Source organism: Chionomys nivalis, chromosome 7 (assembly GCF_950005125.1).
Source record: "Chionomys nivalis chromosome 7, mChiNiv1.1, whole genome shotgun sequence".
NCBI lineage: Eukaryota > Metazoa > Chordata > Mammalia > Rodentia > Cricetidae > Chionomys > Chionomys nivalis.
In genome coordinates, this window is record NC_080092.1 from 10,175,497 (window position 1) to 10,203,331 (window position 27,835).

A 27,835-nucleotide genomic window follows, 5' to 3' on the forward strand; every position below is an offset into this window, starting at 1 on the left:
CTGCTGTTTTACTATTTTTTTTTTCCACACAAGACTTTTACAGAAATAGATTCCTACTAATAAAAATATTTAACTTCACATTTCTATTTTAGACTATGAATTGTTTAAGTATCTGTTTTAAAAGTAAGAAACAAAGTATTTCTAAGAAAAATTACAAGTTCAAGTAGACATTAAGAATCTTTATAATGCTTAACATGAATACATGGAAAAATAAGGTACAGGGAATTGTCCAGAAGTGTTGGGAGGTAGGCAAGGGCTGTCAAGGAGGATGTACACAACATGCTACTGTTTCTGGGAACCAGGAGGTAGTCTCACCTACCTTATCCCAGGGTGGAGACAGCCCAGGGTAACAGCCTGCTTAAGGGGTAAGCTCTGGGGGGGGTGGGGGGGAAGGGCTTTGAGAACAGGAAAGCATAGTTTTCACCCCCAAAAGGCTCCCTGAGGCCTAGAAAATTGAACATTATCAGTTGGTATGACCCTTTCCCACCAAGCCTGGGTGTATGGGCAGCCAACTCCCAAGCAAAGGCAATGACTACTCCAAGTATTATTAAGAAAGAAGAAAATGTACCCAGGCCTCCAAAGTGGCAGAAATCCTGGGGCACTGCCAGATGAAGAGGTCCAGAGGCTGATTTGCAGTGGAGTACTGGCTGTCCTTAGAGTGACAGCCTATGCTTGGTGTGCACCTGGCTGGCAGAGAAGATGCTGTTTACGCAGAGGCTCTAGTGTCTGGCTTTTATTGGTTGCTTGTTTTCTCAAACCCAGCATTAAAAAAGTTGCCTGAGGTGGTAGTTTAGTCAGAGGTGGAGATAGGGATGGAACAGGTCACTTGGGGTAGGATGCAAATAACATGACACGTCCTTCACATGTTGTACCAGGCCAGGAGTCCAGCAGCCAGGGCCACACTGGCAGCTAGAATGAACTGGAGGCTAGGCTTCCTCAGCAGAGCCATGGCTGTCCGGAAGGGGCAGCTGCTCCCTTCCAGGGTACCTGTAGGCGCACAACAGGAGACAGGGCATCAGTGGAGAGCAATGACATAACCTGCTCCAGAAATGTTAGCTTACGACCCGCAACCTACCTTTGTCTGGCTGAGCAGCATAAAAGGGGCATTTACGTATATCTCCCTTCCCATCATGCATGGGGAGTCCATCCTCCTGAGTTTCTCTTGCCAGTATGGAGCCAGCCTGGTCCAGTTCATTGAATATCTGAGGAGCAAAAAGTAACTGAGCCATCCCTAAAGTAGGCAGACTTAGAATTTGCACCCTACTCACCACCCATAGAGGAACTACAGCCCAGATACATCTGATCAAGACTAGGTGAACAAGTCAAAAAAGTGAACACTTCCCTGCACCTCTTAGTGGGAGTTCAAGTGACTGCTGTTCTAACACTTAAGGCTGACACGGGGTTCTGGATCAGAAATGGCTTCAGCATGATCAGCTTGTAAAACCTACTCCCCAATGAATCTGGCTCCATACTAAATATTTTTCCTGTCTTTGCTACAAAATGAAGAAACTGCTCACTCATCAATCCTAGCTAGCATCCTATAGTGACAGACCTTTCAAATGCTGGAGCTCTGCCCTTCCATAACTATCCACAGGCCTTAAACCAGGCCTTCATCTGGGAGCCACACACTAACCCCATGCTCTCCAAAGGCTAACTGGTCCCCTCACCTTCCTCTAGGGCATGCAGGAGCTCATTTATCATGCTACCAATGGCCTCTCGAGACAGCTCTGGCTTTGACTCTACTGCTAAAGGATCAAAGTCAGGCACCCATGGTCATAACTCCATGAAGTAGGCTCCATGGTCAGTGCCCAGTACCTGCATATTATATTCAAAGGCTTTGTTGGCCTCCTCCACGATCCTCTCTTTGGTATTTAAATTCAGGTCCAGGGCATTCATTCTGGCTCGGTAGAACTGCTTGAATTGCTGGGCATTGTCCACATGCTCAAACAGGTAGAACTGGGTCCCTTCCCCAGTGCTGGGGAGTTTCAGTGCCCGCTGGGCCACCTTCTTCAGCACCTGGCCTCCTGAAAGGTCCCCCATGTAACGAGTATAAGCATGGGCCACCAGCAGCTCTGGCTCATTCTGCCCGACATAGTGGATCCGGTCCACATACTTCTGGGCAGCCTCAGAGCACTTCACCTGCTCCTCCCAGTTTTCACCAAAGAAATACTCCATGTCCTTGATCAGTGCTTCCTTCCGGTGTAGCTCCGTGGGGAAATACAAGGGGGCGAAGGCTGGGTGGTCTTTGTTTCGGTCCATTTCCTCCTCAAGGGCTGAGTACGTGAAATAAAGTGCAGTAGTGGCCAGCTGTGAGGGTGATTAAGATCGTGGGAGAAGATTATAAGCCAAACCAGCAGCTTTAGAACTATGTTTCGTTTTGGTTTTTCAAAGACAGGTTTTGTGTGTGTGTAGCCTTGGCTGTCCTAGAACTCATAGCTAGACCAAGCTGGCCCCAAATTCACAGAGACCCACCTGCCTCTGCCTCCCCAATGCTGAGACTAAAGGTGTGTGATGCCACAACTATCCAGCTTTTTTAAAAATATCTTTAAATATTTATTATGTGTACAATATTCTGTTTGTGTGTATGCCTGCAGGCCAGAAGAGGGCACTAGACCTCATTACAGATGGTTGTGAGCCACCATGTGGTTGCTGGGAATTGAACTCAGGACCTTTGGAAGAGCAGGCAATGCTCTTAACTTCTGAGCCATCTCTCCAGCCCCCTCCAGCTTTTTTTTTTTTTTTTTTGGGAACCCACCATGTTTCAAGACTAGGTCAAGACAAAAGCCACTCTGTCCCGTCCCAAAAATCAAGCCGTGACTCCTTTTTTATACAGTGAACTACTTAACACACCTAGGAAGCTTCTGTAACTTCTTAAAAACAAAACAAAACAAAAAACGGCGAATATTTGCAAACATTTCTGTTAATCCATTTAGGCTAGGACAGTCACAGTTTAACACAAGGAAAAAAATATATATGTATTTTATAAATGTATTATATATATGTATATATGTGTGTGTGTGTGTGTGTGTGTGTGTGTGTGTGTGTATGGCTGGGCATGGAGGCACATACCTTTCATCCCCAGTATTTAGGAAGCTAAGGCTGGAGGACCCAGGGGTAGAGTCCATGGACTATGCAGCCAGACAGTCTCCAAGAAAAAGACCCAGCAGCTTCTCCCTTTGAGGGCTGAGCTCCCACCCCCCACCTCCCACCCATTAATAAAGTTTAGAATCCAACCCCATCTGACTGAGGGCACAAACCTTAAATAGCTCCTTCCTAATGTTTCCTTTCAAGAAGTCTTTGACAAACTGGGTATTTTCTGCCCGGTCATGTGCTTCCTTGGTCCCTTCCTTCAGGAGCTCAGAGAGGTCTGCCATTCTGTGGAATGAGTTTTGTGTGTAAGACAGTAGCCCTTTCCAGTTCTCCAGAAAGGACTAAAGGGCCAAAGACAGTCTAGACCCCAGATATAGACTGAAGCTGGAGCTGCTCAGACTAGTCCAGCATGAACAGGTGAGTCTTATATGTGAGCACAGGGCGAGCACATGTGACAATCTGCCATAAAATTCAGGGCACATAAAGATTACTACTGTCTCCACACGACTGTCTGGATCCATGTATACATGTTAGTAAGCACCCAAATGAATGATTTGGCTTCTGTGGCCACCTAGTGGCTGAAGAAACAAAACTTAATCCAGCCCAGAAAGTTGCCTTCTTCCCAATGAGGAACCAGTTCCTAGGGTGTTACCTGGATGGGCCCAGATGTGGGAAGAAGAGACAGTTGAGAGATGAGGACCAAGATCTTGGTTTTGTATTCTTTCTTCTTCTCCTTTTATTCCCCCCCCCCTTCTCTTTTCTTCTCCTTTTTTGTTTTTCAAGGCAGAGTTTGTTTGTGTAGTCCTGGCTGTCCTGAAACTCGATCTGTAGCATTCGAACTCAATAGAACTTCCTGCCTCTGCCTCTCCGTTTTCTATTTCTTAACAGAATCAGAATCACACAGGATAGTTACACCAATAAATGGACAGGGAGAAAAGTACGATCCTAAGGACAATGGAACCTAGGGAGAACTCCGGTATATCCATAGAGTCCGTCTGTTAGAATGAGAAAATGTTGGTTCTCAGTTCAGGGCCAGCCTGGTCTACAAAGCAAGTTCCAGGACAGCCAGGACTGTTATAAAAAGAAACCCCGTCTAAAAAAACAAACAACAAAACAAAAACAGTCTAGCCTCTGCAGTTTCATTTGTTTTTGTTTTTTAGATTAATTTATATCACTCACGTCCTGAGAATTTGTTTATTAACAATTATTTTAAGATATAATAACTTAGCCAACAACGGGACTTTAATGAAAGGCTAGGAAAAATGCAGAGCAAAGCCCAGTAATTTAAATTTTCTGGAGAGATTTACAAGTAAAGGCCTGGCCTAGAACAGAGTTCAGATTCCACATTGGTAGAAAGATAACCCTGTAAAGGGAATCAGCTTTGCCTCATCATTCCTCATGTGAGTTCATGTGAAAACTCACTTAGGTTTGGGGGTTTGTTTGTTTGATTGTTTTTAGAGACAAGGTTCCTCTGTGTAGCTCTGTCTGTCTTGGAACTCGCTCTGTAGACCAGGCTAGCCAGAAATCTGCCTGCTTCTTGCTGGGAACAAAGGTGCACACCGCCCTGCTGGCACCACTTGGTTTTTAAAAAGAGAATAATGACTACCACGAAACCCTGACTCAGCACTCCCAGCATCTGGCCTGTCTCCATTGGTAACAAAACAGAAAACCAGAGAATGGAACAGCCCAGACTAGACAGGGGCCTGCACTGCCAATCAAACATCCCAGGGTCTACACAACTCAGGACTGATGAGCATTCCTAAGTGCCACCAACAGATTGAACCAGGCATGATGGCAGGTGAGAGGACAGGTGTTGGACCCTCTCAATGAGAAGCAGTCAGCTGCTGTCACTCACTTGGTATGGTTTTCCTTCCCTGGGGTGACGGAGTTCTTTTTCTCTGATTCATCTACACCCTCTGAGGTCTCCACTTCTGAAGACATTGTTGCTGAGTAGCTGGTGATGCCCTCCTCACTCTGGTCCTGTAAAGACACAAGAAATTGGTGACTGAATAATGTCTTTTGGCTTTAAGCCAACAATAACCGAGGAGACACCCCTGCACCTCAAGACTGTTTTTCACAACAAAGCTCTGTCATTACTAGGACCATTTCAGGATGTGGACAGATCTGAAGTTGGACAATAAGTTAGGTATAATTATAACGTTGCTGAATTTGTTTTTAGGCAATACACACTGGCATTCAGAAGTAAACAGCATGCTGTCCGCACCTACTCTCAGCACTTGAGAAGAATGTAAGAAGTGTGCATCCCTGTGAAGAAAGCACATGAGGCAAATGCTGACAGTCTGGGTAAAAGGTATACAAAAGCTCTTTTTAATTTTTTTTTTTCAGACAAGGTTTCTCTATGTAACTTGCTGTCCTGGAACTTGCTTTGTAGACAAGGCTGGCCTCAAACTCAGAGATCTGCCTACCTCTGCTTCCCGAGTGCTGGAATTAACAGTGTGCACTACTACTGGGCTACAAAAGTTCTCTGTACTAGTCTTATCATTTCTCCCCTGCATGTTTGAAATTATACACAAATAAAAAGCTACTAAACACGTAAAAGAAAGATACATAAAAAAAAAAAAAGGCTGCAGGGGATCTCACCTTATTAAGCAATGCAAGGCTTTCCGTTCTACCTGTGGACTGCCAAGTAAAAAAGGATGAACAGGGTGTTGTTAAGAGTTTAATTAAGCCAGGCTGTGCCCAACAGCTCCACAAGCCTGAGACACCTTCAAGTGAGTCACCTAGCAAACTATCCCGAGCCTATTCTGTACTCTGCTGGGCTGCATGAAATAAAGAGCTACGCTGGTCAACGCCCACTGCCTACTCAAGGCTGACCTTTCATCAACAAGGGAAGCACAACCCATAATGCGGCAATTTTATCCTCCATCTCAGGAGACGTCTACTCTAGCAGCACAGCAAGGGCAACTTTTTAGACGACCACTGTGACACATCCTCATCAATAAGTCAACTCATAAAGGCAGAAATTCCAACTCTGGAGCTGTATCTGGCCAAGCTGGGCCAAGGAAAAAGAAAACTTAATTTTCTGCCTCAATTAGTACTTCTTTACTGAGCATTTTCTACACTTGAGACAATCAGGTGTAAGAATAGCCCTTGAGGTAAAGCTGCAGCTCGGGATGAGATGCATCGTCACCGCCCTGCTTAAGTATGCATTTTTTTTAAAACAATAATATTAATAACCTGTTGTTTATCACTTCAATAGTTTTCTAAACTCCAAGTACAATTTACTTATTTCCCTTTGAAGAATACTGAGTCTTCAAGGATATCTGAAAGCTCCCTTTCCAGGAAGGCTCAGTTACCATATTCAACCAACATAGGCTCCTGCCGGGGGACAAATGTGTTCATTCATGTTGCCAATTTACCACTCCTTGGCCGAATGGCCACACAGGTAATACTAAGAGGTTACCTTGCCCTACTGGAAAAATTATCTCAGTCTTTGAAAAGTTACATTTCCAAATCCTCTGTTGAGCTGTACACTCTAGGACATACTCCTTAACAATAGAAAACTGGGCCAGGCAGTGGTGCACACCTTTAATCCCAGCACTCGGGAGGCAAAGGCAGGTGGATCTCAGTGAGTTCGAGGCCAGTTTGGTTTCCAAAGAAAGTTCCAGGACAGCAGGACTGTTAACACAGAGAAACCTTGTCTCGAAAAAACAAACACACAAACAAACAAAACCCAGTAATCTATACCCTAATAATAGTCATACTATAAAGTAAGAAAATAAATCACACAGCCTAACAGCCAAGGCGTGAGCTACTCAAAGGACAATAACAATGCTAGCACCACCCTGACAAGCTGACAAACTGTGATCACGTACAGAATAGTCTACATTAAAAATATATATATATATATATATGACAGGAGGTGGTGGTGCACGCCCTTAATCCCAGCACTTGGGAGGCAGAGGCAGGAGGACCTCTGTGAGTTCGAGGTCAAACTGGTCTACAAAGCAAGTTCCAGGACAGCCAGAACTGTGACCTAGAGAAACCTTGTCTCAAAAAACCAAAACCAAAACCAAAAAAATCCAAACCATGACTACAACTATGTATAAGCAGCACAGCACTGTACAGGGCTGGGAATGTTGCTCAGAGGTAGAGTGCTTGCCCAGCAAGGATTATGTCGCCATATAAGTACATTAACAACAGGGAGGGAATCTGGAAAACTCTTCATTTATGGTTTTTGTTGGCCAACTTAGCCAACTGGCTGTTTCTTTTATGTAAAGTAGCATTATCCTATTGGAAAGAAAAAAGAGAGAAATGCAGGAAAGGAAATAAAAAGGAAACACAAATAGAAATTGGTTGGTATAAGAAAACTAGCAAAATTCTGCCCTGAACTAGTCAACAGGAAGTCAGTCCTTGGCCCTTCTGCTACCACAAGTTGCAGCAGAAAGGGCATTCTGTGCCCCGCCCCACCCAGCTTTTAAAAAAAAACAACAAAACCTGACTGCTACTCCCTAATTCCTGTCCTGCCAGCTGTTTTCCCAATGGGCTGCTGGTTTTCATTCTAATACCTGTTTTGAGTGAAGCAGCACGTTCCTACCACAGAGATTTCCAGCAAGAGGTACCCACAGAGCAGATCTAAAACATCTACCTCAGAGCTGTTGTTCCTGGTAAAGCACTGTGAAGGCATTAGGACTTTCTGAAATAACAGACGTTATTCAAAGAAACTCTCCTTTGTGGAGACTAACTCCAGCAAATTTCACAAGGCCAGGTAATTCAGAGCACTGCTGCCAGGCAGAAATGTAACCTAAGGTCCATATCACGGTCACTTCCTATCCGATGAGCTAAAGAATAATAAAGACTTCTGGTATTCATTCTGCACTGAAGGAAAGGAACAGGTAACAGAAAAGCAATGGCAGGGTGACCTGTTCCCTGGCATTAGAACAATGCTGTGAGCCTGACTCACTGGGTAGTGACATTCAGCAACAATCCGTTTACGCCCACATGAGTCACTGTTATTATCCCATACGCACAGGGAGGTTAAGTGGCTGCTCCTAGCATTCTTTACCAAGACTTGATCATGATTCCCTCTTTGAACAGATTTCTGCTGGGCATTAGGCTTCTTGCCATCACTGTCAGTCCCCTGCCTGCTTCCTAGAAGGCTGTCTATGGTTCAAGATTTCACTCCTGTAGATAACTGACACCATACTACCCTATATGTGACTGCCCCGATTAAACCGGAAGCTTCCTACAGGGCTGATCAGGATTCCCGACATTCACTATCAGGGTCCAACCCATCAGAGCAGAGCATCCTCTGGAGCCTCCAATCTGAGTTATAACTGTCACAGTGTGCACACAGAATGCACTGGACATACAAGCTAAACGAAAGCTGTATATTGAGTCCGGTATTATCCCATGCTTTTTCAGACCCAGTCCAGCTGGCCTTGGTGAGTTCCCGAAAGAACATCCCCATTGTCTCAGTATGTGGGTGCACCCCTCATGGCCCTGAGTTCCTTGCTCGTGCTCTCTCTCCTTCTGCTCCTGGTTTGGACCTTGGGGTTGTAGTCTGGTGCTCCAATGTGGGACTCTGTCTCCTTTCATCGCCTGATGAAGGTTAATATCCAGGAGAATGTCTATATGTTTTTTTTTGGGTTCACCTTCTTATTTAGCTTCTCTAGGATCACGAATTATAGGCTCAATGTCGGACATTGAGGACTGCTAAGAAGTCAAAAACAATGGCACTGGGTTTTGATCCTACTGCACGTACTGGCTTTGTGGGAGCCTAGCCTGTTTGGATGTTCACCTTACTAGACCTGGATGGAGGTGGGAGGTCCTTGGACTCCCCACAGGGCAGGGAACCCTGACTGCTCTTAGGGCTGATGAGAGAGGGGGAGTTGATTAGGGGACGGGGAGGGATATGGGAGGCGGTGGCGGGGAAGAGACAGAAATCTTTAATAAATAAATAAATTAATAAAAAAAATTAACTTGAGGTGATGGAGAGATGGCCCTCTGGTCAAGAATACCACTTGCTGCTTTTTGCAGAGGAACAGGTTCAGTTCCCACTATGCACATGGTACCTAACAACTGTCTGTAACTCCAGTTCCAGGGAATCTGATACCTTCTTCTGCTCTCTCAGGGCACCAGACACATACATACATTCAGGAAAAATGTTCATCCACATAAAATAAAATAAATCATAAAAATTAAAAAAAAAAAAAAGAAAGCTGTATATTGAGTGTATAACTGGGTGCCCTGGCACTAAATGAACCATTATGAGACCTGATTTTAACTTTAGATCTAGTTCTTTTTTTCTCTTTATTTTCCAAATTTTAATTGACAAATAATTCTTTTTTTGAGACAGGCATACATTGTGGAAAGATCACACGAGCAACCTTAGGAAATGAAACAGTATTAGGCATCCCTGGGTGAGCTTATCAGACCATGCCAGGACAAATAGGAAGAATCAACATAATAAACCCAGTTCCCGAAGGCAAACTGAAGAGTAACTTGGTCTCTTTAGCACCACTAAACTCTAGCATTCATGCATGCCGGTTATCACAACACTTGAGGAGTGGAGACAGGAGGACTGTCATAAATGCCAAGGCCCTATCTCAAGACAATACAAAACTGCTAGGGGAGGTGGGGAGAGTAAAATTTAGCATTCATAAGAATTAACTACACATAAATGGTATGATGGCTCAGAGTAAAAATGCGTGAGCATGAGCCTGAAAACCTAGAACTCACAGTGGCAGGCGACCCAATTCTCAAAAGGCCCTCTCAGCCCAAAACAAGCCTACACTCACCCACACAACTCCTCTCCAAGTAATTAGAAAAAATTTTTTTTTTTTTTTTTTTTTGGTTTTTCGAGACAGGGTTTCTCTGTGGTTTTTTGGAGCCTGTCCTGGAACTAGCTCTTGTAGACCAGGCTGGTCTCGAAGAGAATTAAAATACCAAAAGCCAGTTTTACATTCCATTTAGCAAATGGATGGACAGAGAAGATGTGACCTGTTTTTCTAGGTCAGCCACCACCTGGTATTGGAGGAGGGACATGCTGAGTGGATTTGCCAGCATGTTGAAGCTACTTCTAACTCCTACCTACTGCTAATTATTACTAGAAACCCAGCTTATCTTCAAGCGTGGAAGGGGTAGCTTGACCCCACAGGGCCTGGTCTTTAGGTTTGGGAGATAAGGTCTCCATACTAATTAGCTCTTGGCAGTATGTGAGTCATAATTTCCGGAAGTTGAGTTTCCTCATCTATTAAACAGGCCAACAAAATTTGCTTTACTTTCTCAAATATGCTGTGAAAACTAAAATGAGATACTCGCATGAAAATGTTGTTGAGATGTAACGCTGCCTCAAATGCTGGCCTCTTACTGAGAAAGCTGGAAGAATGAACAACTGGGAGAGCCCAGGGCTTCAATCCCCAACTGGGCTTAGTAAAGTGAGCATGACAACACAAGCCAGCACTTGGGAGGTGGAGGCAGAAAGAAGATCAGGAGTCATCCCTGGATACAAATGAGTTCAAGGTCAGCCTGAGATACGTGAGACCCTGTCACTAACAACTCAAAACTAAGGAAGAGCAGTTGGGTGATTGTAGAACAATCAGGAAGGAAATATGCGAAGTCCAGCCAATTCAGGTGATTCTGGACACATCACATACCAGAACACTCAGCCCTCCTGCAGCAGTGTGAGGAAATGGCAGTACCTGTTCTCTTCAGGGTAAGACCTGTGACCAAGGCCGGAAAGAATGCTCACACTCCTCAATGCTGGCTCAGCTCAGTGTTAGCTGTGTGCTGGATGTTGGGGACAACAGAGAGCTGGGTCAGCTCTAACCTAAGGAGACACTTGATAACAGGGGCCTTTCAACACCAAGGAAACATTTTCTAGGTAAAATGTTTCTAGAATAAATGGCCCCAGGTCTCTGAACTTTGTAACTGCAGTTCCTCTGGGAATCTGGTATGTAAGTATCATGTTTTCTTCATTTTGATTTGTGGAAGTTCAACCCCACAGTTCACTGAATAGATGACTATTAACCTCTTGATAAAGAGCAAGACCAGACGGGAAATCCTGGAAAAGTAAGGACTCCAATGACAAAAACTTTAGCCTGATTTATGAAACACACCCTCGCAACTCTGGGTAAATAGCAAGAAAGCTAAATGCATAGGTAGGTTTGTTCTGTGGCAGCACATTTCCCTAGTGTTCTTCAAGTCCTATATTCTACCCCAGCACCGAAAAAAAAACCAGGGTGTAGTGGTGTATCTATCTTTGCAGTCTTAACACTGGGGGAAGGCAGGGCGTGAGGCAGTTCAAAGCAAACCTAAGCTACATAGTGAGACCTGGTCTCAAAAACAGTAACAAAAACCTAAAAGTACCATCCTTTTGCTTTAGAATCTTCAATAAGTGACATCTCAAGATGTCTTAGGTTCCTTCCACAAGCATTTTTTTTTTTAAGTTGAGGAAGATGGGTGTCCTCAACTCTATCATGACCAAATACCAGCATTCAAAGCAGACACCAGCAAAGGAGCCTGGAACTGATGATTGCGATAATCAGAAGTCTTGGTAAACAGCTTTCCTGTTTGTCTAACATATGTGAGACACTAAGTTCACTTCTCACAGCCCCACAGCAGGAAAGGGGAGGGAGTGAGCCTTCCTCCAATAAATGAAATCACAGTAGACTCCCTCCTGCTCCCTGTCTACCATCTACCATTGTCTGGAATGAACAAACCCCCAGAACAAGAAGGCAGCAACTCCAGTACCATGAGAAGAATGACAGGCACAGTGACGGAGCCCAGACTAAAATCTAAAATTACTTGAGCAGGATTTTTTTTTAAACCGTGGAGGGTGGGATTGCAAGTGTATCATTGCGCCATGTGTGCTGGTGCCCCAGGAGGCCAGAAGAGGCTGTCAGATCCCTTGGGATTGGAGTTAGATAGTTGTGAGCTGCTGCTGTGTAAATGCTGGGAAAAGAACCCAGGTCCTCTGAGAGAGCAGCCAGCACACTTAACCCTTGAGCCATCTCTCTAGCTCCCTTGAGTAGAAATATTTTTTAAAGGGCAAAACATATGTACCAATTTCCATAAAGAAATTCTGGAGGTGGGAGTCAACTCTAGAAAGGCATTAAGAAAAAGTTCTGTGCCAGGCGGTGGTGGCACACGCCTTTAATAAGCTTTAAAAGCTACAGAAAAACCCTGTCTCAAAAAAAAAAAAAAAAAAAGAGAGAGAGAAAGAAAGAAAAGAAGAAGAAAGAGAAAGAAAAAGCTCTGAGTAAGACGATGAGCAGGTTGACACACACCTTTAATCCCAGCACTCGGAAGGCAGGGGCAGGCGGATCTCCAGAGTGAGTTCCAGGCCAGCCAGGGCTACCAGAGAAACCCCATCTTAAATATAAATAAATGAATGAATGAATGAATGAATAAATAAATAAAATCTGACAATTTTGAGCAAGCTTAAAACTATGTACCCTGTGGCTAGCTGATGTGGAATTCCCCTCTATCACTTTTATAGCAGTTTCAGCTTCTCTAAAAATAAGAACTGTAAATCATGGGATCAAAATACACTGTCATACATGTACGAATTTTCAAGAAACAAAAGATATTAAAAAAAAAAACAGAATCACATTAGGGGTTGGAGGGAGTCAGTAATCAAGATGGCTCTGAATTGTCATTCTGCAAACCCAGCTCCCAGGTACTTTCCTCTTTGATAACACCAAATGCCTTAAAACTACCCCTGCAGGGCAATAAGTAGAGGACAGAGCAGCAGGTCACAATTTGACAGACCTGGACACTCCACTCAGTCTAAGTCACTTTTGAGCAGTGTTCCACTAATTATAAAATTAAAGCAGGGGCTGGAGAGACGGGTCACCAACCAATTAAGAGCACTGGGTACTCTTCCAGAGGACCTGGATTCAATCCCCAGCACCCGCATGGCAGCTCACAACTGTCTGTAACTCCAGTTCCAGGAGACCTGGTGCCCTCACACAGACAGAAAAGCAGGCAAACTACAAATGCACATAAAAGCAAACAAATATTTTTTTAAAAAAAGAAGAATCAAATAACCAAAATTAAACAATTTCAGAGGCCTGGTGTTGCCTCCTTAGTCTAATTTAGAGAGAGACAGAGAGAGACAGAGAAATTAGGCTGGGTCTATAGCTCAGTTGGTATAGTGTTTGTTCAGCATGGACAATGCCCTGGGTTAAATGGCCAGCACTGCATGAACTGAGCATATTGGTGCAGCCCCATAACCTGAGCATTCCAGATGTAGAGGCAGGAAGATAAAAAAATTCAAGGCCATTCTTGGCTACAAAGTGACTATGAAGCCAGCACTGGCTACAAGGCCAGCATTGCCTATGTGAGATACTGTCTTACCAAATCAAACAACAAAACCCAAGGGGGTGCTAAAATGAAGAGAATTAACCTGCCTAAGGGCACAGGAAGTTAACAGTCAAGTTGGAACTATACCCGAGTCATTCAGAATGTAAGAGATTCTTCCTAATCCCCAACTAGTTTTCACTGGTTCATGCATATGAGAGTTAGTAGGGTACTATCATGGACTACAGGTTACACTGAAGCTGAAGGTGGAGGCTGCTGAATCACACTGCATTTATTCATACCATGGAGGTATTAAACCACTCTTGTTTCAGGATGAAAACATGACCCCATGAGTTCTGAGACATAAACGCTTTAAGCTTCCATTTAAAGAGCTGGGAGCTGAGGAGACAGTTGAGTGTTAACGATAAAATCACCGAAAACCTCCATTCTCACTCATATGACTCACATAAAATAATGGAACTCTGTAACCTCAATTCTGAGTGAGGAGAAAGGCAGATCCCTGGAGCTTACTGACCAGTCAGTCTAGCCAAATCAATGAGCAACAAGTTTAGTCAGAAACCCGGCTTCAAAGACTAGGGAGGAGCCGGATGGTGGTGGTGCACACCTTTAATCCCAGCACTCAGGAGGCAGAGGCAGGCAGATCTGTGAGTCTGAAATGAGCCTGATCTACAGAGTGTGTTCCAGGACAGCCAGGCTATACACAGAGAAACCCTGACCACGTCTTGGGGTGAGGGACAACACAACTAAGGTGGAGAAGGCATAAGCAAAATACTCAATGTCGACCTCTGGCCTCCACATGCACACACAGAGATTGAGAGCTGCTGCTTCCTACCCCTCAAACACTTGCCTTGGCTCATTTAGTTATGCAATCCAAGATGACCGTTCTTTGGTAAAGCCTGCTTTTATAAGATGGCAACCTAAGGTGGTTCCAGATGGGGAGGTGGCACACCCCAACACTTGGTGCCTGGAGAGCCAGACCTATATGGCCTTAGTGGACAATCAAGTAAGAGGCTCTGGTGGCATTCCTACACTAGAGGTCACAATAGGGTCTCTACATCTCTATAGCACTAGTTACCATGGCAATTGAGAGAAACAGAAGATCTAGTTTTAAGAATCTGTATGCCAGTCTGGTAGTATTGGTACAAGCCTTTAATCTCAGCACTGGAGGCTGAGGGAGGCAGATCTCTGTGGGTTCAAGGCCAGCCTGGTCTAAAGAGCCCAGCCATGGCTACACAAAGAAATCCTGTCTCAAAAAACAAACAAGAATCTGTGTGTCAATTGTGTACTGATTATTTTAAAATCTAAGCAGTCCTAACTACTTCTAGAAATGTATGCTGATGGGGCTAGAGAGATGCCTGGAGAGTGATTAAGAGCATTGCTCCCCCTTCCAGAGGACAGGGGTTCAATTCCCAATACCCACACAGTCGGTCACAACCACCTCTAACTCCAGTTCCAGGGGATCCAATGCTTTCTTCTGACCCCTTCAGGCATCAGGAATGTAAGTGGCACATATACATGCACAGAAAACACACATTACAATTTAAAAATGAATATCTATTAAATAAAAAAATGAAAGAAAGCGTATGCCGCTTGGAAAGTGTAAGGGCAGAGGAATGAAGGAGAAGAACAGTACAGTAAGATCAGCAGCTCTAGAGCACAAGGCTTTCACCAGCTGCTGCCCTCTCTATTTCACCTTGTTTCTGTCCCTGCTTTCCCAGGGACTACAGACTTTCAAACAATGACATCCTAAAAGAAGACGAAGTAACTGCAATGGCTGCTTTATGTTTTATACAGCTTTGAGTCTGTGGTGGAAGAGAATAAAATAAAGCTGATGCATTGAGAAGAAAAGGGTAGAATTTCTCAGCACAGCCTACATTTGAACTGTCAGAGGAATTGTACTTCCATCTTGTGTTTTTACTTCCTACCTTAATAAGCAAGGCACCCGGAGTCACTAGGAGTGGGGTCCTCAACTGTGTTCTCTCATCAAAAAGGGCTGATTTACATACGGACAACTATGTCCCATAAATAGAGACATATACCAGAGCATAGACTCATGAAGCTTTTTCTTTTTTTTTTTTTAAAGATTTATTTGTTTCTTATGTATACAACATTCTGCCTCCATGCATGCCCACATGCCAGAAGAGGATGCCAGATCTCATTACAGATGGTTGTGAGCCACCATGTGGTTGCTGGGAATTGAACTCAGGACCTCTGGAAGAACAGCCAGTGCTCTTAACCACTGAGCCATCTCTCCAACACTCATGAAGCTTTTTCTATGCTAAAAAGCCTTCCAGGGGCTGGAGAGCCGGCACAGCTACTAAGAGCATATGTTGCTCTTGGTAAAGAGCAGAATTCAGATCCATGTTGGGCGACTCACAACTGCCAGTAACTCTAGCTCCTGGGGATCTGATACCCTCTTCTGGCCTCTGCAGGCACTCTACAAACACACTCAAACACACATATACAAATTAAAAATAAAAAAGTATTTTTAAAAAGATTCTTAGATACAGGCCAATATATAGGGATGAACTTTAATCCAATCAAACTTTTAATTTTGCTGAGAATTGAATACAGAACCTCATCCATATAAGGCAAGCACTCTACCAAATGATCTTACCTGGATTGAGCTCCCAGAGTGCAATCGAAGACAGGGAGGAGTGCTAATATGAATAAAGGGGTCAAGACCATGATGGGGGAACCCACAGAATCAGCTGACCTGAGCTAGTGGGAGCTTACTGACTCCAGAGAGACAACTGGGGAACTTGCATAGGACCGAACTAGACCCCCAGAATACAGGTGACAATGTTGTGTGTGGCTGGGGCAGTATGTGGAATCACTGGCAGTGGGACCAGGATTAACCCTAATGTATGAACTGACTTTGTGGAGCCCATTCTCTATGGAGAGACACCTTGCTCAACATGAACACAGGAGGACCTTGGTCCAGCCTCAACGAGTTGATGGGACAGACTTAAATGACTTCCCAGAGGAGGCCTTACCCTCTCTGAGCACCAGACGGGGGAAGCAGGAGGAGAGGAGGAAAAGAAAAGAGGGACTAGCACGTATAAAAAATAAAGGGGAAAAAAAGGAGAAAATTACTTGTACCATACCTCATATTCATATTTACTTAACAGAAGAACTTTCAACTAGAATTTCTAGGAAAGTTTTCTAGACACTTCAGCTCCTCAATGATACCCTCCAGGACTGAGGGAAAGCGGGAACAGACTGCTGTGTTGAATTACTTGATCTACACCAGAGTTGAGTTATTTTCCTGACTAGTAGATTCCCCAGAACATAAGTCTGTCCAACCCAACAGTCATTTGCTGTTTGCACAAATGCAGCATATGACTACTAATTTAGAGACCCATTTCAGTATTTGTATCATACATTATCCTATGATCTAAAGATGGAACCCCTGCCTCTGAAAGTTCCTAGAAAATGAGTCCACCAAGTCTAATAGCAGGTATATGCCCACACATCCTCCCTGCACAGCAGTTCAGCAATGCTGCTGTCACACACACGAGAAGCTGAGATGGTGTACTGAACTAAGTGGTGATCTCGGGAGCCTCGCCACTAGTAAGCATTCTATAAAAGCTAACTAAAACCAACCAGCCCACTGGGAAGTCCACTGGCTACACAGAGGACAAGAGGCAGCACATAGGCATGGCAGTGGTTAAAGCACAGGCTTTCAATGCTCACAACCAGGAGCAAACACTGGTTCTGCCACACACCAGCTGGATTACTCAGGAACAGCAACTCAATTTCCCTGAGTTTCTACTCTTTGTAGTAACAATTCTGCAAGATAGTTATAAGAAATTAAATGAGTTCTAAAACTGTCAAGCTGCAAGACATGATTACACACACCTGTAATTCCAAAACTCACAGTGCTGAAACCGAAAGATAGGAGTTTGATGCCAGCCTGACTGCCTCAAAACAAGCTATATGTAGTAGTGCACAGCTATAATCCTAGCAGTCATGAGGCTAAGGCAAGAGAACTGTCACAAATTTGAGGCCAGCCTGGTCTACATAGTGTTCTAGGCCACACAGGGCTACATAGTAAAACCCTATCTCAAAAACAACAAACAAAAAGTGGGGAAAGCCGGGTGGTGCCTTTAATCCCAGCACTCAGGAGGCAGAGGCAGATGGATCTCTGTGAGTTCGAGGCCAGCCTGGTCTACAAGAGCTACCCTGTTTTGAAAACACAAACAAATAAAAATCGGGGATATGCTGAGGTAATGGAAGTAGGTATGATGAAAAGTACATGTGGTCACATATAAAAGTGATATGACAGCGGTTCAGGTATGTAATCCTAGCTAATCAGGAGGTGAAGGCAGAAAGATGGCAGGTTCAAAACTTGCCTGGGTCAGAAAGTAAGTTCAAGATCCTGTCTCAACATTTAAAAAGGACTAGTCTACAAAGGGAGTTCCAAGACAGGCTCCAAAGCTACACAGAAACCCTGTCTCGAAAAACCAAAAAAAAAAAAAAGGACTAGAGATGCACCTCAGCAGTGAAGTGCTTCCCTAGTTAGTGTAAGGCTAAATATGATCTTGTATAAGTGCTTGTACCCTGCAACAGCATTTACCTGTTCACACATTTTCTAGATTATGACTCTCTTTTTCTGTCTCCTGAGAAATCACTGTGCACATTTAAAGATACCGAGAGCCTGGCTTTGCTAATGCCCAAAGAGGAGCCAGCCTAAAATAGAAGATTTTACTAATTTAGATATACCTTAGGCTTATGCATTCCACATACTTTGTCATCCTTAAATCTCTTTTAGTCCCAGTTCCAAGTTATACTTTGAACAATTTCTTCTGTGTGTGTTTTCTATGCAGTTTTATTAATCACATCAATTTCACAGAACAAAGAAGGTCAAAGTGACACATGCTTAAGCTGTTTGTTAACATCATTTCCACGTGAGTAGATCCTGCTTAGTATCACAGAAACTGGAGCTGTCCATGTCTATGAGAGCTCCAGATCCTGCACTGGCATGTGTAGTTTTGGTCTGGGTTGTTTTGTCAAAAAACGGGGATAGCCAGGCAGCCTTTAATCCTAGCACTCAGGAAGCAGAAACAGAAGGATTTCTGTGAGTTCGAGGCCAGTCTGTTCTACAAAGGGAGTTCCAGGACAGGCTCCAAAGCTACAGAGAAACCCTGTCTCAAAAAAACAAAATAACAAAAAACAACAAAAGGGGGGGGAGGGGACAAGATGGTTTGGAGGAACAAGAATATCAGATGAGCCAATACTCCTGAAGTCTATAATTGAGGCTCCAACTAAGAAAGACACATGAGAGGAATGGGTAAGTTTGTGTGAGCCAAGGGTTGGTTGGTGGGACACTGTTGTGTGCTGGAATATCTGCCTAACAGAACTTCTTTTACTGAAGGTGACTCACCTCTTGTATGATTGACTCCCTGCCTGGTCAACATACTTTGAACAATTTAAACAAAGACAGGAGACTGCAAGTCTGGCCACTTGGACAGATGGAAGATTTACACAGCAAAGATACTACCAGAATTAACTCTTAATATTGCCAGAATTATTTAAGTACACCAGTGTTTGCAAGATAGAAAGATAGAGGAGGGGATAAAAAAAAGTATGCCAGTTTTTGGAATTGTTACCGGGTTTTTCTTGCCCACTTGACAGAATTATACTTTTCCTGGTAAGAGCTCGGGAGACTTAATGGCAGACCAGGACTTGATGGCTGTGGCCTGTGCTGCCCCCTTGAGCTACCCCTGAACATATTCTTTGATGTGAGCATGACTGGTTTTAAGTTGGTAACTCTAATCTTCAATTATGGCACACAATTTTCTAATAGTCTCTAACAAGCCTGCTCAGTACACTACCTACCTTCCAGGAGGCAATGCTCCTTTAACTTAATTATCTGTGTAATTAATATTTCCTAAGCAAGTTTATTAGTAAGTCCTTCATAATATCAGTCTTACTACTTCAAGTTTTTCCTGCACATGTTATGATGCATACACATAATCAAGAATTTGTTGAAGAAATTACCTCCAGAATTAGAGATATTCTCAAAATCGAGGCACGTTCAAACATCTAATAGAGGACAATAAATAAATAGCAAGATGAATCCCAGAGAGAGAGGTTAAAGAGATGATGGCTCAACAGCTAAGAGAAGAGTGCTTGCTGCTCTTCCAGGGAACTCAAGAAAAGGTCCCTAGGACTCACGTAAGGCTTCTGTGGGCACCTGCACAGACATCACATACATGTACACAGACTCACATACATACAAATAAAATCTAATTACAGAAATAAAGAAAATAGCTAGTTAGGGAGTAAGCCTGTTAGTTCATGAATAAAATTTAAAAAAAAATTAGGGGGGGGAGAGGGTTTCTCTGTGTGTAGCCTTGGCTGTCTAGGAACTCTCACTCGATAGCCTAGGCTTAGATTTGATTTTTATGTAATGTGTAGTGAATGTTTTGCTTGCATGTATTTATATACCATGTGTATGTCTGGTGACCTCTGAGGTCAGAAGAGGGCATCAGATCTGGAACTAGAGTTAAAAATGGTTGTGAACCATTATATGGGTACTGGAATTGAACCCAACTCCTCTGCAAGAGCATTTCTTGTTCTTAACCACTGAGCCAACTCTCCAGTCACCAGGAGCAAATTTTTAGCAATCATAGTAACAAATGCTTCTCAGTCCCCATCAGACACTCCCTCCTTAGATCAGTTTTAAAAAACAAGTCCTTCTTTTTCGATCAGCTGCCAAGATGGCTGAAGTGGAGATGAAAAAGCAGAACTTCCTCAAGTTCACCTACCATGGACCTGGACCAGCTGCTGGACATGTGCTATGAGCAGATGATACATTGTACAGTGCCCGGCAGAGGCAGCACCTGACACCTGAACCATGGCCTGCAGCAAATGCAGCACCCACTACTCAAGCTCACTACTCAAGCGCCTGAGAAAGACCAAGAAGGAGGTGCCTACCGTGGAGAAGCCCAAGGTGTTAAAGACAGGATCATCCCGCCTGAAATGGCAGGAAGCATGGTGGGCATGTATAACAGTGAGACCTTCAGCCAGGTGGAAGTCAAACCAGAGATGACTGGCCACTGCCTGGAGGAGTTCTCCATCACATAGAAGCCCGCTAAGCATGGCCAGCCTGGTACTGGTGCCACCCACTCCTCCGGCTTTATCCCCCTCCAGAAACTATGCCAATAAAGACCCTGGGGGACAGACAGACCCAAATTCTTTTTTTTTTTTAATATTTATTTATTTATTATGTATACAATATTCTGTGTGTATGCCTGCAGGCCAGAAGAGGGCACCAGACCTCATTACAGACGGTTGTGAGCCACCATGTGGTTGCTGTGTGGTTGCTGGGAATTGAACTCAGGACCTTTGGAAGAGGAGGCAATGCTCTTAACCACTGAACCATCTCTCCAGCCCCCCAGACCCAAATTCTTGTGTCCTCTCAGCTGTCCTTAGAATTAGGACTTCACAGCAGCAGGGTCTTTTCTCATTTGTTCCTCCAAGAAAGGAGCCAACCACAAGAAGGTAAAACCAATACAACAGCATAACAAAGTCAGATCCTGTGTCTATTCACATTCTAAAACACTATGCCAAGGCTTTAGGTTATTATCACAAAGGAAAAAAAAAAATCAATGACCATAATTTGCTGAGAAGCAGAAACAAAAGCCTCAGTGTGGATGTAACAGAAAGATACAATTGTCCATTTCTGAGGAAGGCCATTTGCCCTTTTTCTTTGTGCTGAGCATCAGATGAAGGCTCCAGGTCAAATCAAACTTTTTCACAGAAAAAGAAGTTCCCTATTCTATCTGTGAGCAACTATAGGTCCTCAAAAAGTTAATCTAACACCCAGAATTTCGGGTTAAGAACACCTACTTCAGGAGTTTACTCTCTGCGAGCACGAGGCTTCCACTCCAGTCTGAGAGCTCTTCTGTAGATCTCCTTGCTTTAGTCTTTCTCTGACCTGACCTGTTGGGGTTGGCTCCTAGTTCTCAGCTCTTTAACTTGTCTGACACCTCAAAACATGGAGCAGCAGCAGAGCAATCATAAATCTTACAGCAACTGTACTGTTCTGGGTTTCCCAAGATGACCTAGTTCCTGGTACTATGCCAGGTTTTTGTTGTCTTTTGTACGACTTCTCAGGGCTGCCACTTACAGTACAGCTTAGATTCTTGAACACACTTCTACGAAAGGGGCACACATTTCTGTTCCTCCATCCTTCTACTGCTAGACATATGCATTTAACATGTCAATTCCTTTAAAATTTGGGAATGTATACTATCGTGATACTGAGGGGTTTTTCTTGTTTTTATTTTTGTGTTTGTTTTATTGAGACAGGTTTTTCTGTAGCATTGGAGCCTGTCCTGGAACTAGCTCTTGTAGACCAGACTGTCCTCGAACTCAGAGATCCGTCGGCTTCTGCCTCCCAAGTGCTGGGATTAAAGGTGTGTGCCACCACTGCCCAGCATGATACTGAGATTTTTAAGATACACATAGCTCCTAGAATCCTTACAGAGGATGACATAGAGGCTGGAGAGATGGCTCAATGATTAAGAGCACTGACTGCTCTTCTGGAAGACTCAGGTTCAAATACCAGCACCCACATGGCAGCTCACACTGTCTGCAACTCCAGGGTCTAACACCCTCACACAAAATATACATTCCGGCAAAACACTGATACGAATAATCAATCATTTTAAAAAAAGAAAAAAAAAATTCAGCACAGAGGATGACATAATAGAAAACAAACAAAAGGCATCAGAGCAAAGAAAATAATAACATTTTGAACATTTGAGAATTTTACTGAAGATAATAAATATTTAAGTATGCAACAGAAGAATGGAGGGGTTTTGGGGTAATTTGCTTAGAAATGGGATACTTGCTATTTTAGGCAAAGAAAAGACTGGCTCAACCCTGACCTTCCAATGGAAAAAGCAGAGAAGGCTGGGAATGTAACTCAGGGGTGAGTGCTTGCCTAACATACATAAGGCCCTGGACTCAACCCCTACAATCACTATTCCTTCAGTTCCCCTGTATGTTTAGATTATAATCTCCATGATTAGTAGAAAAATATGACCATAATAGCTACTTAAGAGACAAGCCAGCCAACTAAACTAACTAAAAATTATATGGTAGATAAAGAGTATTAATAAGTCAAGCATTGGGCACACGCCTGTAACCCCACATGTAAATGCTCAAGAGGAGGGTCAACATGAATTCACAGTGAGCCTGGACCTACGTAGTGAGTACTTATCTGTCTTAAAAATACAAAAACAGGGCTGGAGAGATGGCTCAAAGGATAAGAGAACTGACTGCTCTTCCGGAGGTCCTGAGTTCAATTCCCAGCAACTACATGATGGCTCACACCCATCTATAATGAGATATGGTGGCCAGAACACTATATACATAATAAATAAATTAAAAAAAAAAAAAAAAAACAGAAAGAAGTGGTTTGGGAATCTCAGGTAAATGTGGAAATGAATATAAGCTACCATAGTACAACCAGTGTCTTAAAACTAAAACAATCCCAGGAAGAAAAGCAGAAACTGGGAGTATTCAGGCAAGTTAGGGACAAGGCAGCAGTCTCATTATGCTGTTCCTCCCTAAGGCCCTTTTAAAATTACTGAGAACTATGGTAATAATTAGGCTCATGGTACTCCTGGGAAGGAAACAAATCCCTTCATGTGACAAAAAATTAATTTTCCCCCTGGGCAGAAAGAAGGTAACATCTGTTTGGTTGGCCTCTTGCACACAAACAGACAACACAATTGATCCCACCCAACAATCACTCTTTCGTTCCTCCCCTGCTGTTACTGCTCATGTAGCCCATTAACCACCTCTATACACCTTCCAGTTCATCCTTCTCTGCTCAGCTGTGCTTTATTCCAGAGGACTAATCTAGAATCACATCCCAAAACCACTGATTCCCAGTCCCAATCTCAGATTTACCGAAACAGATTTTAGTAGCCTCCATCTTAGATCAATAAGCAGTATTTAAAGGCTCCACAGTCTGTAAGACTCATCATATACTAAAATCCCCTTTTTTGATATAATATGGTAGTACACACATTAATTCCAACACTGGAAAGGCAGAAGAAGCAGATCTCTTTGAGTCCACGCTAACCAGGAATACACAGTGAGGGACCCTGTCTCAAAAAAATAAAAAAAAAAAAAAAAGAAAGATTTATCCCAATACTTAAGAGGCAAAATATGGAGTTCCAGGGCAGCCAGGTCACACTGTCTTAAAAACAAATAGACAGATAAACAGACAGACAGACAGAAAGAAAGAAGAGTAACCACTGAGAGAGATAGCTTAGTGGTTAAAGCACTTGCTGCTCTCGAAGAAGACCCAGGATTATTTCCCAGCACCACATGGTGGCTTACAGCCATCTATAATTCTAGATCAAAGGGACCTGAAGGCGCTAGGCACATATGTGGTGCACATATATGCATTCAGGCAAAACACTAAAAGTAAAAATAATCTTTTTTTTTTCAAGAATAAAAAAGCAGCACATATTTTAGCTGGGTATTATGGCACACACCTGGAATCCCAGCACTCAGAGGGGTAAAGTAGGAGGATCTCCAGCTCAAGTCCAGCCTGGACTACAGAGACCCTTGTTTCCAAAAAAACAAAATAGGGCCACTCAGAGTGCAGTGGGTAAAAGTACTTGCCACCAAGTATGACAACCTGAGTTTGATCCCTGGGAACCACCAATTCCCACAGGGTGTCCTTTGATCTCCACAACTCTCCTCCTCCTCCTCCCTCCCTCTCAGTTTTTAAACTGAGACAAACAAAACAACCAATTAAAAAAAAATCTTTCAGGAGCTGGAGAGACGGCTGGCACAGTGGGTAAGAGCACTGGCTGCATTTCCAGAGGTCCTGAGTTCAATTCCCAGCACCCACATGGTGGCTCACAGCCATCTACAGTAGGATCTGATGTCCTCTTCTGGCATAAAGGCATGTGTGTGGATAGTGCACTCACATATATAAAATAAATAAGTCTTTTAAAAAAATCTCTTTCGGGGGCTGGAGAGATGGCCCAGTGGTTGAGAGCATTGCCTGCTCTTCCAAAGGCCCTGAGTTCAATTCCTGGCAACCACATGGTGGCTCACAACCATCTGTAATATGGTCTGGTGCCCTTTTCTGGCCTGCAGACATACACACAGACAGAATACTGTATACATAATAAATAAATAAATATTTTTAAAAAAAATCTCTTTCTTTGGCAGTAAGATGGCTCATCTGGTATAAGTGCAAGTTTAACTACCTGAGCTTGACCACTAGAACTCACAGTGGAAGGAGAATCAACTTCCACAAGCCAAAAAGCATGCAAACCTCTATGCACACATATAATTTTTAATAAAAAAGAAAATCTCTTGCGCACCTTTAATCCCAGTACTCAGGAGGCGGAGGTAAGAGGATCTCTGTGAATTCAAGGCCAGCCCGGCCTACAGAGTGAGTTCCAGGACAGACTCCAAAGCTACACAGAGGGGAGCAGGTGGAAATATTAATTAAAAAAGAATTTAAGCCGGGTGGTGGTGGCGCACGCCTTTAATCCCAGCACTTGGGAGGCAGAGGTAGGCGGATCTCTGTGAGTTCGAGACCAGCCTGGTCTACAAGAGCTAGTTCCAGGACAGGCTCCAAAGCCACAGAGAAACCCTATCTCGAAAAACCAAAAAAAAAAAAAAAAAAAAAAAAAAAAAAAAAAGAATTTAAAAAAGAAAAAAACAAAGCTACACAGAGAAAACCTGTCTCAAAAATAAAAAAAAAAAAGAGAGACAAAAAAAATCTCTATATATTGTCAAGCATTGATAATATGGGGGTTGGAGAGATGGCTTAGTGGTTAAGAATGCTGGCTGCTCTTCCAGAAGACATGGATTCAATTCCCAGCAACACATGACAGCTCACAATGTAACTCCAGTTCCAGGGGATCTGACAGCCTCACAGAGACATACATGTAGGCAAAAATAAACACACATAAAATAAAAATGAGAAATTATTCAGATTACAACAAAATTTTAAAACCTTTATCCTGTTTTTGCTATTTTTTATGGGTCTCAAGTAGCTCAGGCTGGCCTCAAACCCACCAGGTAGCCAAGGAGGACCTTGAACTCCAAATACTGAATTACAGCACTGTATCTTGTACTAGCCTCAAAATTCCCAATGGCTGCTCCCCAACCCTCCAAAACAGGAATACATTTAAGTAACTTTTTACTTAACTATAGACAGTAAGATACAGAGAGAAACATTTGGGGGTTTTATTTCTCTAAGAAGTGGCAAGCTGAATTACGAATTTTACTCTGAATTATACAACTCCAGTTGCTAAAAGATTTACTTCTGGAGGGTGATATTCCAGTTTTTGGTGGAATCCCTAAGCAAAGCCCAGTTGTCCTGTAAAGAGTCAGCTGTTGCCAGGCAGGAGGCAGAGACAGGTGGATCTCTGAGTTCAAAGTCAGCCTGGTCTACAAGAGCGAGTTCCAGGACAGGCACCAAAGCTACACAAAAAAAACCCTGTCTCGAAAAACAAAACGAATCAGCTGTTTTTAAAAATCAAGGTAGGCCATGAGCCTGCAAGTTTCAACAGATTTGTGTTAAAGAAATTAACATTTGACCTTCTGTAGCTCACCGGCCTTGCCACCCCTGGAGTACTAATAGTTCTGACTCAGCAGCTCAATGGACTGCCGAGTGAAGAAAAAAGCAGAACTCAAGCCTCAGTCTGGAGGAATCACAGGATTTCCTGTACACGTCCTCAGCACTATCAGGTCGCTCACAAGAAGGCTACTTTCCAAGCTCACAGATTCTCACACTCTAATCAGGTTTGGCTGCGGCACTGTATTAGCCAATGTTTAACAATTTTATCACATGAAGTGATAACTGTGCCACTGAACTGAGCGAGCCTAGCAAACAAGACTACAATCTCATGACATTTCTGGGGGAAGCAATTCTGAATTAACACTTTTCACTCCTCAAAGAAACTAAAAGCATTAATAAATGCCATAATCAAAACATACAGTTAGCTCCCAGCATGATGGCACACGCCTTTAATCCCAGCGCTGGGGAGGCAGAGGCAGGCGGATGGATCTCTGTGAGTTGAAGTCTGTCTAAACAGCCAGTTCGAGGACAGTCAGAGCTAGATAATTTTAAGAGAGACCCTGTCCCAAAGGGGGGAAAAGATGGTTTTAGGCTAGGGCACTCAGGAGACTGAGGCAGAAGAATCTCAAATTCAGCCAGCACGGACATGCCAAGAATCCCTTTCTCAAAATACAAAACATTGTATTTTGTTCAGTGGTAAAATATGTGTTCGTCCTGTTCAACCTCCACCACCAAAAATATCAAATTATTATACATTATATATGATAACATTTATAATAATTATTACAAACAGCACCACAGCAGAAACAGAGAAGCACAAAACCAGTAACAGGCTTATTTCCTTCTACATGACTGGCCTGCTTAAGGCCAGTATAACCACTTAAACAACACAGCCATTTCTAATCTCCAGTCCAGTTCTGAAAGATCACAGGACGTCCAGGCAGGGCACTGGATTTAAGCTCATCTGTGCCATCACCTTGCCTGTGGGAGATCGCTCGATTTACTTCACGAGTCTCTAAAAAAGGTGGGGAAACAGAAGGCTTGGGAAAGGGCTGAAGAGCAAGCGGTCTCTCCCCGTTGTTGAGTTAGTGGTGCCAGCGACACAACACAGTAAGGATGAACAGCCACAGGCCACAGCAACTGGTCCTTCAGAACCAATTTAAATGGCAGGGCACAGACAGCCCTTGTGCAAACACTGTGTAAGGCGGTCTTGGCAGTTCTTACAGGGCAATTAAGTCACCTAGAGCCCTGTGCTTTGGAGGTGACAAGGGACCTCCCTGTCCAGACCGTAGAGTCCTCCCAGTCTTGCAGTCTGCATCAGAGGTCACGCATAAAGTCCCCAGAGGTTCTAAGGGCTCTTCCCAGCGAGGGGAGTCACTGCAGGGCGGACTAAGAAGGCCGTCACGCCCCGGGCTCCTCCGGGACCTCAGGGGGGCTCAAGGGCTGGGCTGCACTAACTTCGACCCCGGAGTCATCCTCCGGGACGCTGGGAGGGGCTGTGCCCTACGGGGACAGCAGAGGACGCTTGGGTCGGAGTTCAGAGGTCTTCTAGAGGGCGGCGTCTGCGATTTCGGGCTCACCTGATGCTCGAGGCCCGCTCGGTGCCCCCTCCCCGACCCCCGTCTCCCGCTCCCCGGCCTCAGCCCGCTTCCGGCCGTCCCCCGCCCGGATGCCCCCTCGGGCTGGCGGCCGAGTGGCGGCGGACCAACCGAGCAGAGCTCTGGAGGAAGACTTCGGCCCAGCGAGGACCCGGGCGGGCAAGGCCGGAGACGGCGTGGGCCACTCACCCTCAGCCGCTACGCTCGCACGTCCGTCGGTCTCCGTGTCAGTGACTCCACCAGCGTCGCGGTAGCGGAGCAGGGCGAGCGCGAGGACGGCGCGACG

General features: G+C 44.0%; 1 protein-coding gene and 1 pseudogene across 1 annotated transcript; one reads left to right on the top strand and one right to left on the bottom strand.

Annotated features, from left to right (window-relative positions):
- Positions 1 to 718: 718 nt before the first annotated feature.
- Hmox2 (heme oxygenase 2) lies at positions 719 to 27,835 on the bottom strand. Its single transcript, XM_057774222.1, has 6 exons — positions 27,739 to 27,835; positions 4,946 to 5,070; positions 3,258 to 3,375; positions 1,816 to 2,307; positions 1,076 to 1,202; positions 719 to 987 (listed from the first exon to the last, which is right to left on the bottom strand). The coding sequence occupies exons 2-6, from the start codon at positions 5,029 to 5,031 to the stop codon at positions 860 to 862; spliced, it is 951 nt and encodes a 316-aa protein (XP_057630205.1). The 5' UTR covers positions 5,032 to 5,070; positions 27,739 to 27,835; the 3' UTR covers positions 719 to 859.
- Positions 20,103 to 20,550, top strand: LOC130878745 (40S ribosomal protein S15-like; annotated as a pseudogene).

What these genes read in the sequence shown, in the direction of transcription:
- Hmox2 (XM_057774222.1), bottom strand. Translation starts at nt 5,031, where the DNA reads ATGTCTTCAGAAGTGGAGACCTCAGAGGGTGTAGATGAATCAGAGAAA. An exon ending in CCTTTGAATATAATATGCAG is followed by an intron (nt 1,203 to 1,815) that starts GTACTGGGCACT and finishes TTTGCTCCTCAG; the next exon opens with ATATTCAATGAACTGGACCA. An exon ending in TGCTGCTCAGCCAGACAAAG is followed by an intron (nt 988 to 1,075) that starts GTAGGTTGCGGG and finishes GTGCGCCTACAG; the next exon opens with GTACCCTGGAAGGGAGCAGC.